Here is a 13,699-nt window from a genome sequence, read left to right as displayed (position 1 = left end):
CTTCCTGCAAGGGTCTTGAGTTGGGGGGCATTCACCTGCCCTCTTCTCCAAGCCCGAGTCACAGCAGAGTAGCTACTCTCCTCTCCATGCCACTGTGGTGACTGTGCTGACTGAGGCAGCCTCAGCTGGTAGTGCACTCTCCTTGTGGGGAGCCAAGTCCCTCAGCATAACGCACTTTGGTGGTTGCTGTGGAGTGGGTGCGGCCCTGCTGCTAGAAGTGTCTTGAGCCAAAATTACATCCTGGGATGCCAGGAGTGGAGGACATGCAGAGGAGGGGTTGTCCAGATGCAGAGATGCCAACTCTTTGGTCGCTCATGGCAATACCCCATGGGAAGAGAGCCCTGTGTCCCATTGCTGGTCCGAGGCACCTGGGCGAGGGGAAGAAGAAAAAACCCCTAAGACTTTCATGGGCTCCAGAACTCCCTGGAGTTAGATCATGCCGGTTAGTCCCTTCTATCCTCCTCTTTCTCTGCTGCTCAGTTCCTCCTAGGTGGTGAACCCAGACTCCACTGCTGTCTGTCCCTGTGGTCCACTTCTAAGCAGTAATCACTCTCCACTCTCCTCAGTCCAATCCTCAACACTTCAGCCAGGATGGTCCGACATGCTCTGTCTCTGGTCGGCATTCTTGGCTCTGATATATTTCATTCAAATCTTACTGAACAGGATTCATTCTAGTTTTGTCCCTTTCTGAATCAGAGACTGGCTTCTCCAACAGTGAGAACCCTGACTTCCATCATCGTTAACATATTTACTTATTTAATCAGCTTCCTTTACATAGCCACCACCCATCCCTCCCCACTCACGGTTGTCTCCTCACCTCCTTGGGCTCTTCACACCCTACGTGGGCTCTGGCTGCTCTTGCTGGGCCCCATCTGCATGGGCCCTTCCTCCCCTTCCTTGGCTCCTGCACCCAGACCTGGCTGCCCCTGCATGTGGACACCACCATGAGTCCATCCTCTGCCTTTACCTGTGGCCATCACCTTGCTGTAACACACTTAATGGCTTAGGGACTGAATTCTTCAGAAAAGAAAGTGGAGGGAAGGAGCCGAAAAGGAAAAGTAAGAACACTGTGTACTGTCTGATTCCAGCTGAAACTGGTGAGTGCTTTTAGTCTTGCTGCCAAACCAATTGACACACTGACAATTTCTTATTCAATGTTTCTTGTGTTTAGCATTTGGAAGTTGATGATGGACTACAAGAGATATAAGAAAACATGTGTCCTGCCTTCCAGAAACATCAGGGAAGATGGGATTAAGATGTTAAATCAAAACTATTAGTATAATAATAAGTTCCTCCTCTGAGTGTTATAAAAATTTGTGGTTCAAAAGGTAAAATTAAACTGTGAATATATATTCTAAGCAATGGCAAAATCACAATGGCTTAACTGTCACCTATGTTAATAATCAAATTGAGTTTTGAAATAGGCCGACGGAACCAGTGATTATGATGACAAAGAATTCTTAGTTGCTGGTTCTCAATCACTCAGTCCTACAGATTCTTCCTTAATGTGCATGAAGGCATCAGATAATAATTGTGTAAATAAATGCTTATTGGTTTGCTCAGTATAATACTTATTACAGTATACTTATTATAGTATATTACAAACAGAACAGGTGGTACAAATGCCACAATTATAGCCACCACAGTAATTCTTACTTTCAGCAACAATTCTTGATAAAACTGTTGAGAAATATTTATTTTCTTATCAGAGCTGAAAGGGAGTCAATGGTACTAACTGGGGGTGGGTGGAGATTGTCCTATGAAGATCAGACAATTGGAATTCATATATGTGGCTTTGGTTTAGTCACCTCCTTTATATCACACAATATACACTCTTCCAAAGACACTGAGAGAGAACAATGAATGTACAGAATTCCTAGTCATTGATCAAGTGCCCTGGGTTAAGCTCTTCTTTATTCCTGAGTTTTATTAACAATGTAAATTGGGGTCTCTGGTGTTCTTAGATGTTTCTAGAAGAACAAAGCAGAAGTCCTTAGGGAAAGTCAGGCTCCACTTATGGCCCCATCTCTTGACTCAACCTTTAGAACAATAGGTTTTTCTGGTTGAAGAAGTCCCCTTGGGCTTAATTTCACAGGGATCTGCAATAGTTAAACAAACATATTGAGAAGCAATAAATGAAGCACATGAAGAAAAACAGAAAAGATACATTAAGGATAATAATGCTTTGCAAATGTATAAAAACTACTTTCAGCATCATGTGTCTTGGATTCTGTATACTTATTCTATAAGCTGTGTGAAGATTGAATAGTGAGAGTATTCTTCCATCCATCATTTAATACAATATGTATTGAGCGCCTATTTTGTGCCAAGTCTGAGTTGAACTCATGTTGGCTTCAGTTTTTTTAAATTAAAATTTATGTAAAATGAATGAGGCTTAAAAATTTATTCCAAATTCTTAGGCATTACAGCAAACTATATTTGAACAGCCATATAAAGGTCATTTTGTATATTTTGAATTTTGCAATGTTCTCCTGGGTAGGTATTATACACTTTAATCACGTGGGCAGTCTTTGAATTCTAATCAATGCAGTCACACCTCTCAAGTGAAACCATGCAGTATAATGATGGGAAGTGGAGGAAACACCCCTTGAAAGTCAGGATGAGATAATCACTGCACTGTGCGATTGTGCAAAACACCTTCTTATCTTTCCAATTCATTTGAAACTGAATTGAACTCTTGCTCGAGTACAAAGAGACTGGACATCATTCCTTTTTTTATTTTTTTATTTTTATTTTATTTTATTTTTATTTTTATTCTTTTTTGAGACAGAGTCTCACTCTGTTGCCCTGGATAGAGTGAGTGCCGTGGCGTCAGCCTAGCTCACAACAACCTCAAACTCCTGGGTTCAAGCGATCCTTCTGCCTCAGTCTCCCAAGTAGCTGGGACTACAGGTATGCGCCACCATGCCCGGCTAATTTTTTTTTTCTGTGTATTTTCAGTTGTCCAATCAATGTCTTTTCTATTTTTAGTAGAGACGGAGTCTCGCTCTTGCTCAGGCTGGCTTTGAACTCCTGAGCTCAAACAATCTGCCCGCCTCGGCCTCCCAGAGTGCTAGGATTACAGGCGTGAGCCACCGCGCCCGGCCCCTTTTTTTATTTTTTAAAATTTATTTCTCTTGCCCCTGCTAACTGGCTATGTTATAGAGACTGGACATACTTATGTCATGCTAATCTGCACTGACTTTAGATGATCTATATAGTTTGGTCGTTTATAAAGCCATGTTTTGAACTACATAACTGAAGCACCCTTAAAGATCATTGATGGCTCCAAATACATTATTTGCCCCATAAAATAAATTACTAAAAATATGAACAAGCATATTCTTTTCTTAAATATAGACTCCACAGTAAAGAAAATTTTCAATAAAACATTATGTATACAGAAAGTTTACTGACCTGTGTTTCTTTACAGGGTTTGAAGGAGAAGTTCTGCAGTATTTTGGCGAGAGCAAGTTTCATGTTCATGAGAGCAAACCTCATGCCAATGCAGTTTCGGGGCCCGGTTCCAAAGGGCAGGTATGTGTAAGGATCTATGTTGTCCTTGTTCTTCTTGCTGAACCTGGCTCCACAATAGTAGATAAAAAAGTTAATGAGGGAAAATCCACGAAGTCTGTATGTTAGGAGTTCTGACTTAGACCTCCTGTCCCCACAAGCAGTAGTAAACAAAATACTCTTGTATGTTAGTCATTGCAATCCTGCTATGGTTATTTTGCTATGAAAATTGTAAGCTATAAATCCTCACCATTCTCCTTATGTTATAGGAGCTGTGCATTTTGTTGAGATGAGATGAGTACTGTTTTAAAAACTTACCTGTAACTACTAAAATTATATTCCTGGTTGTGATGTGCTCACACTTTAAAAGGCACATAAGTAATGAGAAGAATTAATGGAAAAGTAATTTTCTGCCTCAAATCATACTTATGTTGGCCATATGTGCATTGAGGAAAGAACAAGAGAAAATATCTAGCACTATTTAAATTGGGTTTCTTCTTTTTCCTTCTCCTCATCTATCCTCTGCTTTCTTTTCTTTCTAAATCTCCTGCTCCCTCTTCCTCTTCCCTGTCTTCTCCTTCTTTGTCTTTGTCTTCATAGTCCTCCTCCTCCTTCTCATTCCCCTCCTCCTCCTTTTTCTCTTCCTCCTCCTTACCTCTCAATCTCCCCCTCTTTCTCTTTCCCCCACATAGAATAATTTAAGTCAGGTAATTTACATGGGTGTTTGATGCTACTCTCCTATAATATAATCACAGTTTTCCTTATCTATCTGTTCCACTAGGCTATAAATTCTTTGAAGGTTAGACCTGTATTTTGTTCAAATTGATTCCTCACTATGTGATTATATTAAGAAAAGATGTTGTTGTGGGTAAAGTGATAATGACATTGTGGTGTTGTGTATTAAAAGATGTCCTTAGATTTTGGAGAGCACTCTGAAATATTTAAAGGCAATTTTCCTCAAAATAACAGGGGTTTGGGAGATGGTTGTGGTGCTGTGTTGATGGGACAGCTGACACACATTGATCCTTCTTATGGCAGGAGATGGGCACATGCAGATGCATTAAAAGTACTCTATAGACTTGTTTCTATAGAATATACATGCGTATATGTGAAACATCCTCCATAATAAACTTTTTTTTAATGTTTGCATGTCTCACATTTGGGTCCAGTTCCTGACACTCAGGAAGCACTTACTTTCTGTTTGGTGACAGAATGAATCCAATTGGAGTGCAGTGAGTGGTCTCTGATTTTCCATCTGTGCAGCTAGAGGAGGTTGAATTGCTCAGGTTCAAAGAAACACAGAATTCTGCTGCTCCAGGCAACAGAGGGCTTGGTCAATTCTGATTACTCTTCCAACACATACGTGCAGACTCCATGCTAGCCTAAGGGACACCATGGCCAGGAAGACAAGCTTCCCGCCATCATCAGGCTAGTAGTGATGGGTCAGTAAAAATCTAGCTCCCAGGCCTCCTGACTCACCAGCCAGAACCCTAAAAACCATATTCTTAAGTTTGCTTACCAATAGAATAATGAAAAGGCATCAACTATTTGCAGAGTTCCCAAGACCAATCTTGGCACTATATTCCCAGAGCAGGTTGCTGGAATGTCTGAGATGTCTAGAAAGCTATGGCTGTGCTTTGGAAGAGTCACTGACCACTGAGAGTACAAGGGACCTGCCACAGGACTGCAGTCATAGACGTGACCAGGAAGACCTGTGCTCTCCTCTGTCCTCAATGGAATGGCTTACACCAACAGAGGTGAGGACTTCTTAGGTCCTCACCCTGCACCTGTAAATTACCCTTGAGGAAACAGCAACCAATGTTGAACACAAAGGAATGTGGAATCCTTTGTTAAAGTTGATGGTAAATTCAGAGGGATATAGGGAACAGCACAGAAAAGATGAAAAGAGTAAAAGGCCTATACTAAGATAAAATAGGAGTGAAATGAATTATGGCAAATCCATACCAAAAATATACAGTTAAAAAGGATAGTGGATGGTTTATAGTTTACTCTTAAAGTAAGAAGCAGTTCAAACAAATAAAACATGGTAACGCTCTAGTTTTTAAAAAGTTATGTATGCAAAGAAAAATGTCCATCAGGGCATACATCACATAATAAATGAGGCTTATCTTATGGTGTTTTAATTGTGTGTGGCTATAGTTTTCCTTTTACTAGTCTATGATTTATAAACTTTCACAATCAATACTTTTTAATAGGAAACTTGTACAAATAAAAAGACTTACAAGAAAATGTACAACACATGATTATTATGTATACTAAGAGATGTCAGAATATGCTGGAACCACCCTGGTTCAGAGTGGGCTTCCTTTCCCAGGGGCCTTGTACCTTTCAGGACGGAACTCCTCAGGCTCTGGCCAGTACTTTGAGTCTCGGTGAAGGGCATAAGTTGGTATTGTCACCACTACCCCTTTGGGGATGAACACTCCCTTGATTTCAACGTCTTTCTTACAGACCCTCTCAAGTCTTGCAGCAATGGGGAATAATCTGAGAGTTTCATTCACCACCATGTCAAGATATTCCATCTGTACCAGGGCGTCATAGGTGGCAGGTGTCTGGGAACAAAAAAAAGCCCATATTTTAATAAATTGAAAGTTGGAATTAACTGTCAATGCAGTACAGTGAGTATTATTGAATTGTTAGGGGATGAAAAGAAACATATTGGCAGAGGACCTTCACATCCTTAAGGCATTTTAATAACTATCAAGAGCTTGATCTGCTCTATGTCCCATTAGACATGTGGAGATGTTACAGATGTGGGAGACCTGTGGGGACATCCTCTACCCGGGGACTGAAATCCTGAGCATAACCACATAGTGCCTTTTCTTCTCTCATGAACAAATGTGAAGAAAGGAGGGTGAACTTTACATTTCACGATAATATGTCAAAGTCGATGTCACCTTGCAAAAGTGGGCCACATGTGTACCCAGGAAGGGAAAAGAGCATGTGAAGAGCAAATTCCCCTGTTCCACATAAGGCTTTTTGGTTGGAAATCGTGCTTGGTAACCCTTTTGATTATATATATAAAATGTTAATAGAAAGACTATAAAAAGCTCCATAAATAATTTGAGGACAAAGTAGTCTATCTCCAACACAAACAGGACAAAAGAAGGTTAAGATTAGAAGCTCCCAGGGTACATGATTTCAATTCTAATAAAACTTATAAAGGGGATAGAAGTCCCACATTCATCACCATCCCCTCTTGCTCAGTTTACTACTTGCTGCTTAAGGGCTTGACTATCAGCTATAAAAACAATCCCTTTGTGTTCACCTCTCTGCCTGACCAGCCTTGCCAGCCCCAGAGGCCAGGTCTATTCACAACACAAAGGATCCCAGTTGGGCAGAGATCTGAAAAGAGTGTGGGTGATATGTCCCTAGCACTTCGTCTGGTATTTGGAGGCAATGGTGTAGAGGTTAAGAGATTCCACAGGAGCCAGAAACCCTGGCTCCTACTTGGCTTCTTCACCACTAGCTCCATGACTGCAGCATGAGACAGGTGCTGGGCAGAGCTGGGTCCACCTGCCCAGTGCACCTGAGGCCAGGATGATCAGACAACAGCCAGAGTAAAAAGCAGGCTAAGCTATCTATCCAGACATGAGCCACAAATGCTTATTGTTAGATGTCACTAAGATTTTCTGGATTTTTTTTTTTTTTTTTTGCATTATTGTGGTAACTGATAATAGATGCACGAGGACCGGCACTGTTTTCAAAATGTCTTGTATTTCTGGGAGCAGCATCCAGTACCTATATTTCTCCCTTTCTTTTCCTCTTTAGAGCCTTCCTAAGTAGTGTCTGGGAAAAAAATCAAGGCTTACACATTTGGAAAAACTCCACCTAGGAAGTGGTGAGCAGGCATTCTTGCTAAGGCTTCGCCTCCTCCCTCCCTCTCCATGTATCATCCACTCACCTTATTAGGCAAAGCTGCATCAATCTCCTCGTGCAGTTTCTGCTGGACATCAGGGTGAGTGGCCAGTTCATACATAATGAAGGAAAGAACACTGCTAGTGGTCTCGTAGCCAGCAAAAATGAAGATAATTGACTGGGCCACAAGCTCCAGATCAGACAGAGCTGAAAGGAGAGAAAGGATATGTTAGGTAAAGCAAGTCAGTGTAGAAGATCACAGTTTACAGGAACTAAAATCCAAGTGAGCTCCCAACTCCCTAGTGAAAAAAGTGGGAAAGTAACTCAGAGTCTCACTGGAGTGGTTTTCCTTCTGATGTCTGTGTTATAGAGCCAGAACAAGGCAACATTGTATTAACCCAGTTTATCTCGAGGTGTATATGATTGTGGCCCATCTACTCCTCATTATGTCATCCTCACCACTAACACATCTGGGTATTTCCAGAGAGCATTTCTGTCTAACATACTCAGTGTTATTGGTGTGTCCCTTGGATAATCATAAAAGTACTTCAGCTGTAAGTAAAATATAGGGTAACCTTGTGCATCAGGAAAAATTTAAACTATGTTAGTTACAATAGAGCTTGAAAATTTTTAAGAATTTGCAATACTGAGGCTTCAGGGAAAATTGAAGGATATTTTCTCTACGCATCGTTGAGGGAACTTAAGGGAACAATATAGGGCTACAGATAAACTCTTGCTACTCCAAGTGTGGTCCATGCATCAGCAGCATCAACAGGATCTGGCAGCTCATTAGAAATGCAGAATCTAAAGCCCCACCTAGACCTACAGAATCAGTACCTAACCTTTAGGAGATATGATGTATGCCTGAGAAGCATGGATTTTACTTTAAGAGGCATCAAGTACTAGAAGATTTAGGGTACAGTTTTTCAAAATGGACTATCTCAGGATGTACAGAAATAACAGAAATAGACAAAAAGCTCAAAGGGTGGTGATTAACCCTAGCCTGATGAATGGCACTAAAATAGCAGAAGCCTTTATGATTACAAGCTGGCCTTCTCCTTCATTGTTTCTGTGGAGAGAAGCAGAGCACGGTCAGGGTTTGGACTGTTTCACTGGGACAGGATTAGGACCTTTATATACCCAAATGACTGAAATATATATGGTGCCCACCCCACCCATGTAATTCATTACTAAAAACAATACAAAATGAGTGTGAGAAGTGTCTGCACAGTTGTGATTTTCCAGTGATCATTCTGTGATGCTTCAGTGGGTAAATTTAACTATCAAATTTTTATGCAGTTAGCATCAACCCAATGAAACTGACTTGATCTTCCTCTATAATCACAAAGTTTAGAGCTCTGTTGTTTAATGAGATCACCACTAGCCACATGTACCTGTTTAAACTTAAATTCTAATTAATTAAAATTAAATACATGTTAAAATTCCTCTTCAATGGCTCTAGACACCTGTTCAGTGCCCAGTAGCCCCATGTGTCCAGTGGTGACTGTATAAAACGGGGAAATGATAGACTATTTCCTTCATCACAGAAACTTGTATTGGGATAGACAGATTGATGATAGATAGGTAGAGAATGGATACACAGATGATAGAATAGATGGACACATAGACACATGTACTGTAGTGTGCTGGGGCAAGTCCATCCTTGCTCTGTAGAGCCAATTGTAAGTATTCAGGACTTTTGTGAGATGGTTGTTAAACTTTTGAAGCTTGACACTGACCATGATCCTTATTTTGCCACCATCATAGTTATTATAATTTGAGTCAGAAGGATCCATTGGTGGTGAAACTAGTTGGTGAAAGGTCCGGAGGAATAGGATATTTACATAGTCTAAAATGTTTCCCCATAGGTTACTTACTCATTGTGAAGGGAAAAATAAATCTTTACAGTAGATTGAGCTTGTGAGCACACTTTTACCAAGTATTCGTAGTTAAAATCACCCTTGTTGGGCCAGTGTGCCTCCTGATTCGATGTTAGATACAAATTTCTTGGCAGAGGTTCTGACTCAGTGGATCTGGAGGAGGCTGAGAACCTGCATTTGTTCTCATGTAGGTGATCCACAGACCCCTGGCTGACTTCGAGGCAAGAGAGGTTTGTTCAGGGCTTCCCTTCTTGCTTTGAACACGGCTATTCCTGTGTGCTTCTAGAAGGTGCATCAAGCTACCATTTCTAATATTTAAATGTGTGTCATTTTGCAGTGTGGCAGAAATTCTCCTCTTCCTGGAAAGCTTCCTGCACATTTTTAGAACGAGACCCTCCCTCTGGGCTTCCTCATCAGGAGTTGCCAGAAGTCCTCCTTGGTTACCTTTATGGGACTCAGTTTCTTTTGAATTCTGGGAGTCGATCATCAGCTGAAGGAAATCTACTCGGTGCTGGAAGCAGAAAGAGAAATTTCAGTGACAGAAGGGGAATCGTGAAGACAGAAGTACATTGGGCGCGCAGTCTTCAACCTCCCTTCTGACAATATAGACCACTGAAGTCCAGAGTCTGACAGGTGTTTCCTGAGTGACCAGTGAACAAAAACATCCATCTAAGACCCTGGAGGGCAGGATGTTTCCTGGCAGAATTCCAGCTATCACGTGCAACTGCTTTTTGGTCTTTACTCCCTGATCCTTTGCTTCTCTGGCTTTTGGACACTGTTTCCTGGCCAAAGAGTTGCCTGCTCCTGTTCCCATCACACCTGCTTGCTCAGGACTTAAGTTCTTTTTGTTCTGAGGCCTTCATTCTGAACCAACGGTCACATAGATTAATTTTCTGACATTTTCAGAGCTCCTTTGCAGTTTTCTTTGTGGTAGCATCTTTAAGTGCTCCACTCTCCCAGAACTCTATACAATCTTTAGTAACATCTATGTAACCAGTTCCGCCTCTGTGACCTGTAGGCATCCTTGGCCTGGTCTGGAGCCCTCATGAGGCAAAGCTGTGTCAGCCAGCTTGCAGCCCCACGGCCCAGAGAAGACCTCAGCCCACTTCAGGCATTGAGCATGCTTATATTTAACGTAGGCTATACTAAGCACATACCCAGAGAGGGCTTTCCATGGGTGAATGTCTAAAATAACTTGAAAGGATTCCTTACCAGGCTGCAATGTTTGACAATGAAAATAGCAGTAAAATCATTGTTAAAGAGTAATCGTTTTCCTCTTACAATTTATTGAAGTGAAGTGGTTAAGTTTTTTCTCACCAACGTTTATGCTATGACATAGTAATTACTATACCTGATATTAAATTTTAAATGCAGTCTGCCTCACTCATTCTTTTTTTTTTTTTTGAGACAAGAGTCTCACTCTTTTGCCCTGGCTAGAGTGCCATGGCGTCAGCCTAGCTCACAGCAACCTCAAACTCCTGGGCTCAAGCAATCCTCCTGCCTCAGCCTCCCGAGTAGCTGGGACTACAGGCATGCACCACCATGCCCGGCTAATTTTTTCTATATATTTTTAGTTGTCTGATTAATTTCTTTCTATTTTAGTAGAGACGGGGTCTCGCTCTTGCTCAGGCTGGTCTCGAACTCCTGAGCTCAAAAATCCGCCCGCCTCGGCCTCCCAGAGTGCTAGGATTACAGGCGTAAGCCACTGCTATCGGCTATCACTCATTTGTATAACTGCCTCCCATCCTCCACCTTCTTCATTCCTACAAAATGAATTCTTCTTTTGTTCTTTCCTTAAGTTTTTTGCCTTCCTTTAAAAAATACACTTAAATGCCCAAATTATAAGAATATGATTTCCCAAACTATCCGAAAGTGAACATCTTCATGTAACCACCACCAGATTTTACCTTTTGTTTATCTTGGAGGCGACTTTCTTTCATCCTTTTTACAGAGTTTTTTAAAAAGTTTGTAGAATCTCTTGGAAACATGGAGATATTTAATGCTTCAAAAATTGGGGTAAGGAATGGCAAGAGTACTATAGGGGATAAAAAAAGAAAACCATCATGTAAACACAAAATTTACCTGGAGCAATTATAATTTTCTCTACAAGTGTGAAAAGTAATAGACTTCAGGGTTCTCAAGGAGGAACCATTCCTTCTATGACCTTGGCTCATCTTCCAGGCCAATGGCTGAGCAATGGCACATCCAAACTTAGGGGCCACCCTTATAGCTGTGAGATCAATGACCTCTCCTGCATTTTGGGTGACAGGATTAAGTTAACAGGACTCCAATAAACTCAATTAGGAATGAAAAAAGAGAAACTACAATTGATACCACAGAAATACAAGATATCATCTCTGAATACAATAAAAATCTCTATGCACATAAACTTGAAAATGTTGAGGAAATGGACAAATTCTTAGAATCATGCAGTCTCCCTAGGCTCAATCAGGAAAAAATAGAACTCCTGAGCATACCAATATCAAGTACCAAAATTAAAGCAGCAATAAAATCCTTCCTAAAAAAAATAGCCCTGGACCAGATGGTTTCACACCCAAATTCTATCAGACTTACAAAAAAGAACTGGTGGCTATCCTAGAGAAATTATTCCACAATATTGAGAGGGAATGAATCCTACCCAACACGTTTCTGAAGCCAACTTCACTGTGATACCAAAACCACGAAAGGACGCAACAAAAAAGGAAAACTACAGACCAATATCCCTTATGAATATAGATGCAAAATCCTGAATACAATCCTAGAAAATAGAATTTAACTAATACCTCTTATATTATCCTAGATGGAGCTGGAACCCATTTTCTGAAGTGTCACAAGATTGGAAAAACAAGCACCACATATACTCACCACCAAATTGGTACTAATTGATCAACACTTATGTGCACATATTGAAGTAATATTCATTGCGTGTCAGGCAGGTGGGAGGGAGAGGACGAGATGGGTATATTCACACCTAATGGGTAAGGTATGCACTGACTGTGTGATGGGCATGCATGTAGCTTTGATTTGGGTGGTGCCAAGGCAATATATATAACCTAAACTTTTACACCCCCATAATATTCTGAAATAACGAGAAGAAAGTAAAAAAAAAAAAAACAAAAAAATAAAGTAATGTTAAGAAAATAAAAAAAAATTACAGGTCCCTGAGTTCATGAAAATATTCTAAAGTTGACAATGGTGATGGTTACACATATGTTTGAATGTATTATCAACCATTGAAATGTTCATTTTAAGTGTGTACATTATATGGTATTTGAATTACATCTCAATAAAGTAGTTATTTTAAAAAAGAGAGAGAAAAAGAAATAATAGTCCACATACTTGTTGAGAGAAAGAGTGGATCTAAGAAATCAACTTTTAAGAGCTTCTTGGTCTTTTCCACAAAGGGATCTTGTGGGTTGTTGAGGGAATCAATGTTCACTCCAAATGATGTGCCCGTGATCACATCCATGCTGTAGGCCCCAAAGATGCTGAGTAGAGAAAGACATGGAAAATTGAAATTAGCACTGCTTCACCATTTTTCTGGTACATATGCAGCAAGATATGTGTGTAAATCGTGTGAACTGTCAAGAACCGTAGTCTTTCGGAACTACCAGCTAGATCATCTGCCATCCCACTCACTCACAATGTGATTATCAAGTTCCAGTGATCCAGCTGGCCCTGTGCTGGAGGTGCTGGGACCTTAAGTCAAGTTAGACCCACCTCTGAGCTCAAGAAGCTCAGACACAGGGGGACAGAGACCCAACAACAGACAAACTACAGGAGAGTGTGTTGAGTGTGGATGACAACAGGGGTGTAAGCACCATGCTTCATCAGGACAAGAGTGGAATAACTAACTGTTCCTAGGGACTCAAAAAAGGAGACATTGCCTCAGCAGAGAGTCTATGCCAAGAACTAATCCATCCTTAGCACATTACAGAAGAGCAAAACCCTGTTCCGAGTCACCACGAACATCTTTTCTTCTCTACATTCTTTGCTAAGGCTCCTGAAAGGCCCACTTCCCCTGACTCCTAGAGTCTGGGTTGGCCTGTGGGCAGGAGCATTTCTGTAAAAGGTAAAAACTGAGAATTTTCCTAGGAAAAAACATATTAGATAACAAAATAATAGACCCCACCCAAATTGATTGAGGGGGGTTTTGGGGAGTTATCTACACTCCCAGCAAAAAAAATCAGGTCCATTAGGCAGGCGTCATTGGAAAGGATAAGGAAATAATAGAAAATAATAGAATATAGAAATAAAAGAATACACAGAGACGAAAGTACAGTTTTATAAAGTATAGAATTTATAATAGATGGGGGACTGGGAGACTCCCGGCATTCCTGTGAGCTGTGATGTGTCGAATAAAGTTTCCCATCAATATTTATTGGTACAGTGATAGGTTGCCAGGGGTAACAGATTTACATAATAAC

General features: G+C 40.8%; 1 protein-coding gene across 1 annotated transcript in view; it reads right to left on the bottom strand.

Annotated features, from left to right (window-relative positions):
• Positions 1-1,880: 1,880 nt before the first annotated feature.
• LOC105806022 (cytochrome P450 3A5-like) overlaps positions 1,881-13,699 on the bottom strand; it is a 23,614-nt gene continuing 11,795 nt past the window's right edge. The window contains exons 7-13 of the mRNA XM_012639044.1: positions 12,612-12,760; positions 11,180-11,307; positions 9,717-9,783; positions 7,439-7,599; positions 5,860-6,086; positions 3,418-3,580; positions 1,881-2,099 (exon numbers count right to left, since the gene is read on the bottom strand). Coding sequence (XP_012494498.1) covers positions 2,004-2,099; positions 3,418-3,580; positions 5,860-6,086; positions 7,439-7,599; positions 9,717-9,783; positions 11,180-11,307; positions 12,612-12,760 — 991 coding nt within the window. The 3' untranslated portion in view covers positions 1,881-2,003. The remainder of the gene's footprint in view (positions 2,100-3,417; positions 3,581-5,859; positions 6,087-7,438; positions 7,600-9,716; positions 9,784-11,179; positions 11,308-12,611; positions 12,761-13,699) is intronic.

The sequence above is a fragment of the Propithecus coquereli genome, unplaced genomic scaffold (genome assembly GCF_000956105.1).
Source record: "Propithecus coquereli isolate 6110/MARCELLA unplaced genomic scaffold, Pcoq_1.0 Scaffold137, whole genome shotgun sequence".
NCBI classification, from domain to species: domain Eukaryota; kingdom Metazoa; phylum Chordata; class Mammalia; order Primates; family Indriidae; genus Propithecus; species Propithecus coquereli.
The sequence above is the reverse complement of the archived record's forward strand: the minus strand, read 5'-3'. Positions and strand labels throughout refer to the sequence as shown.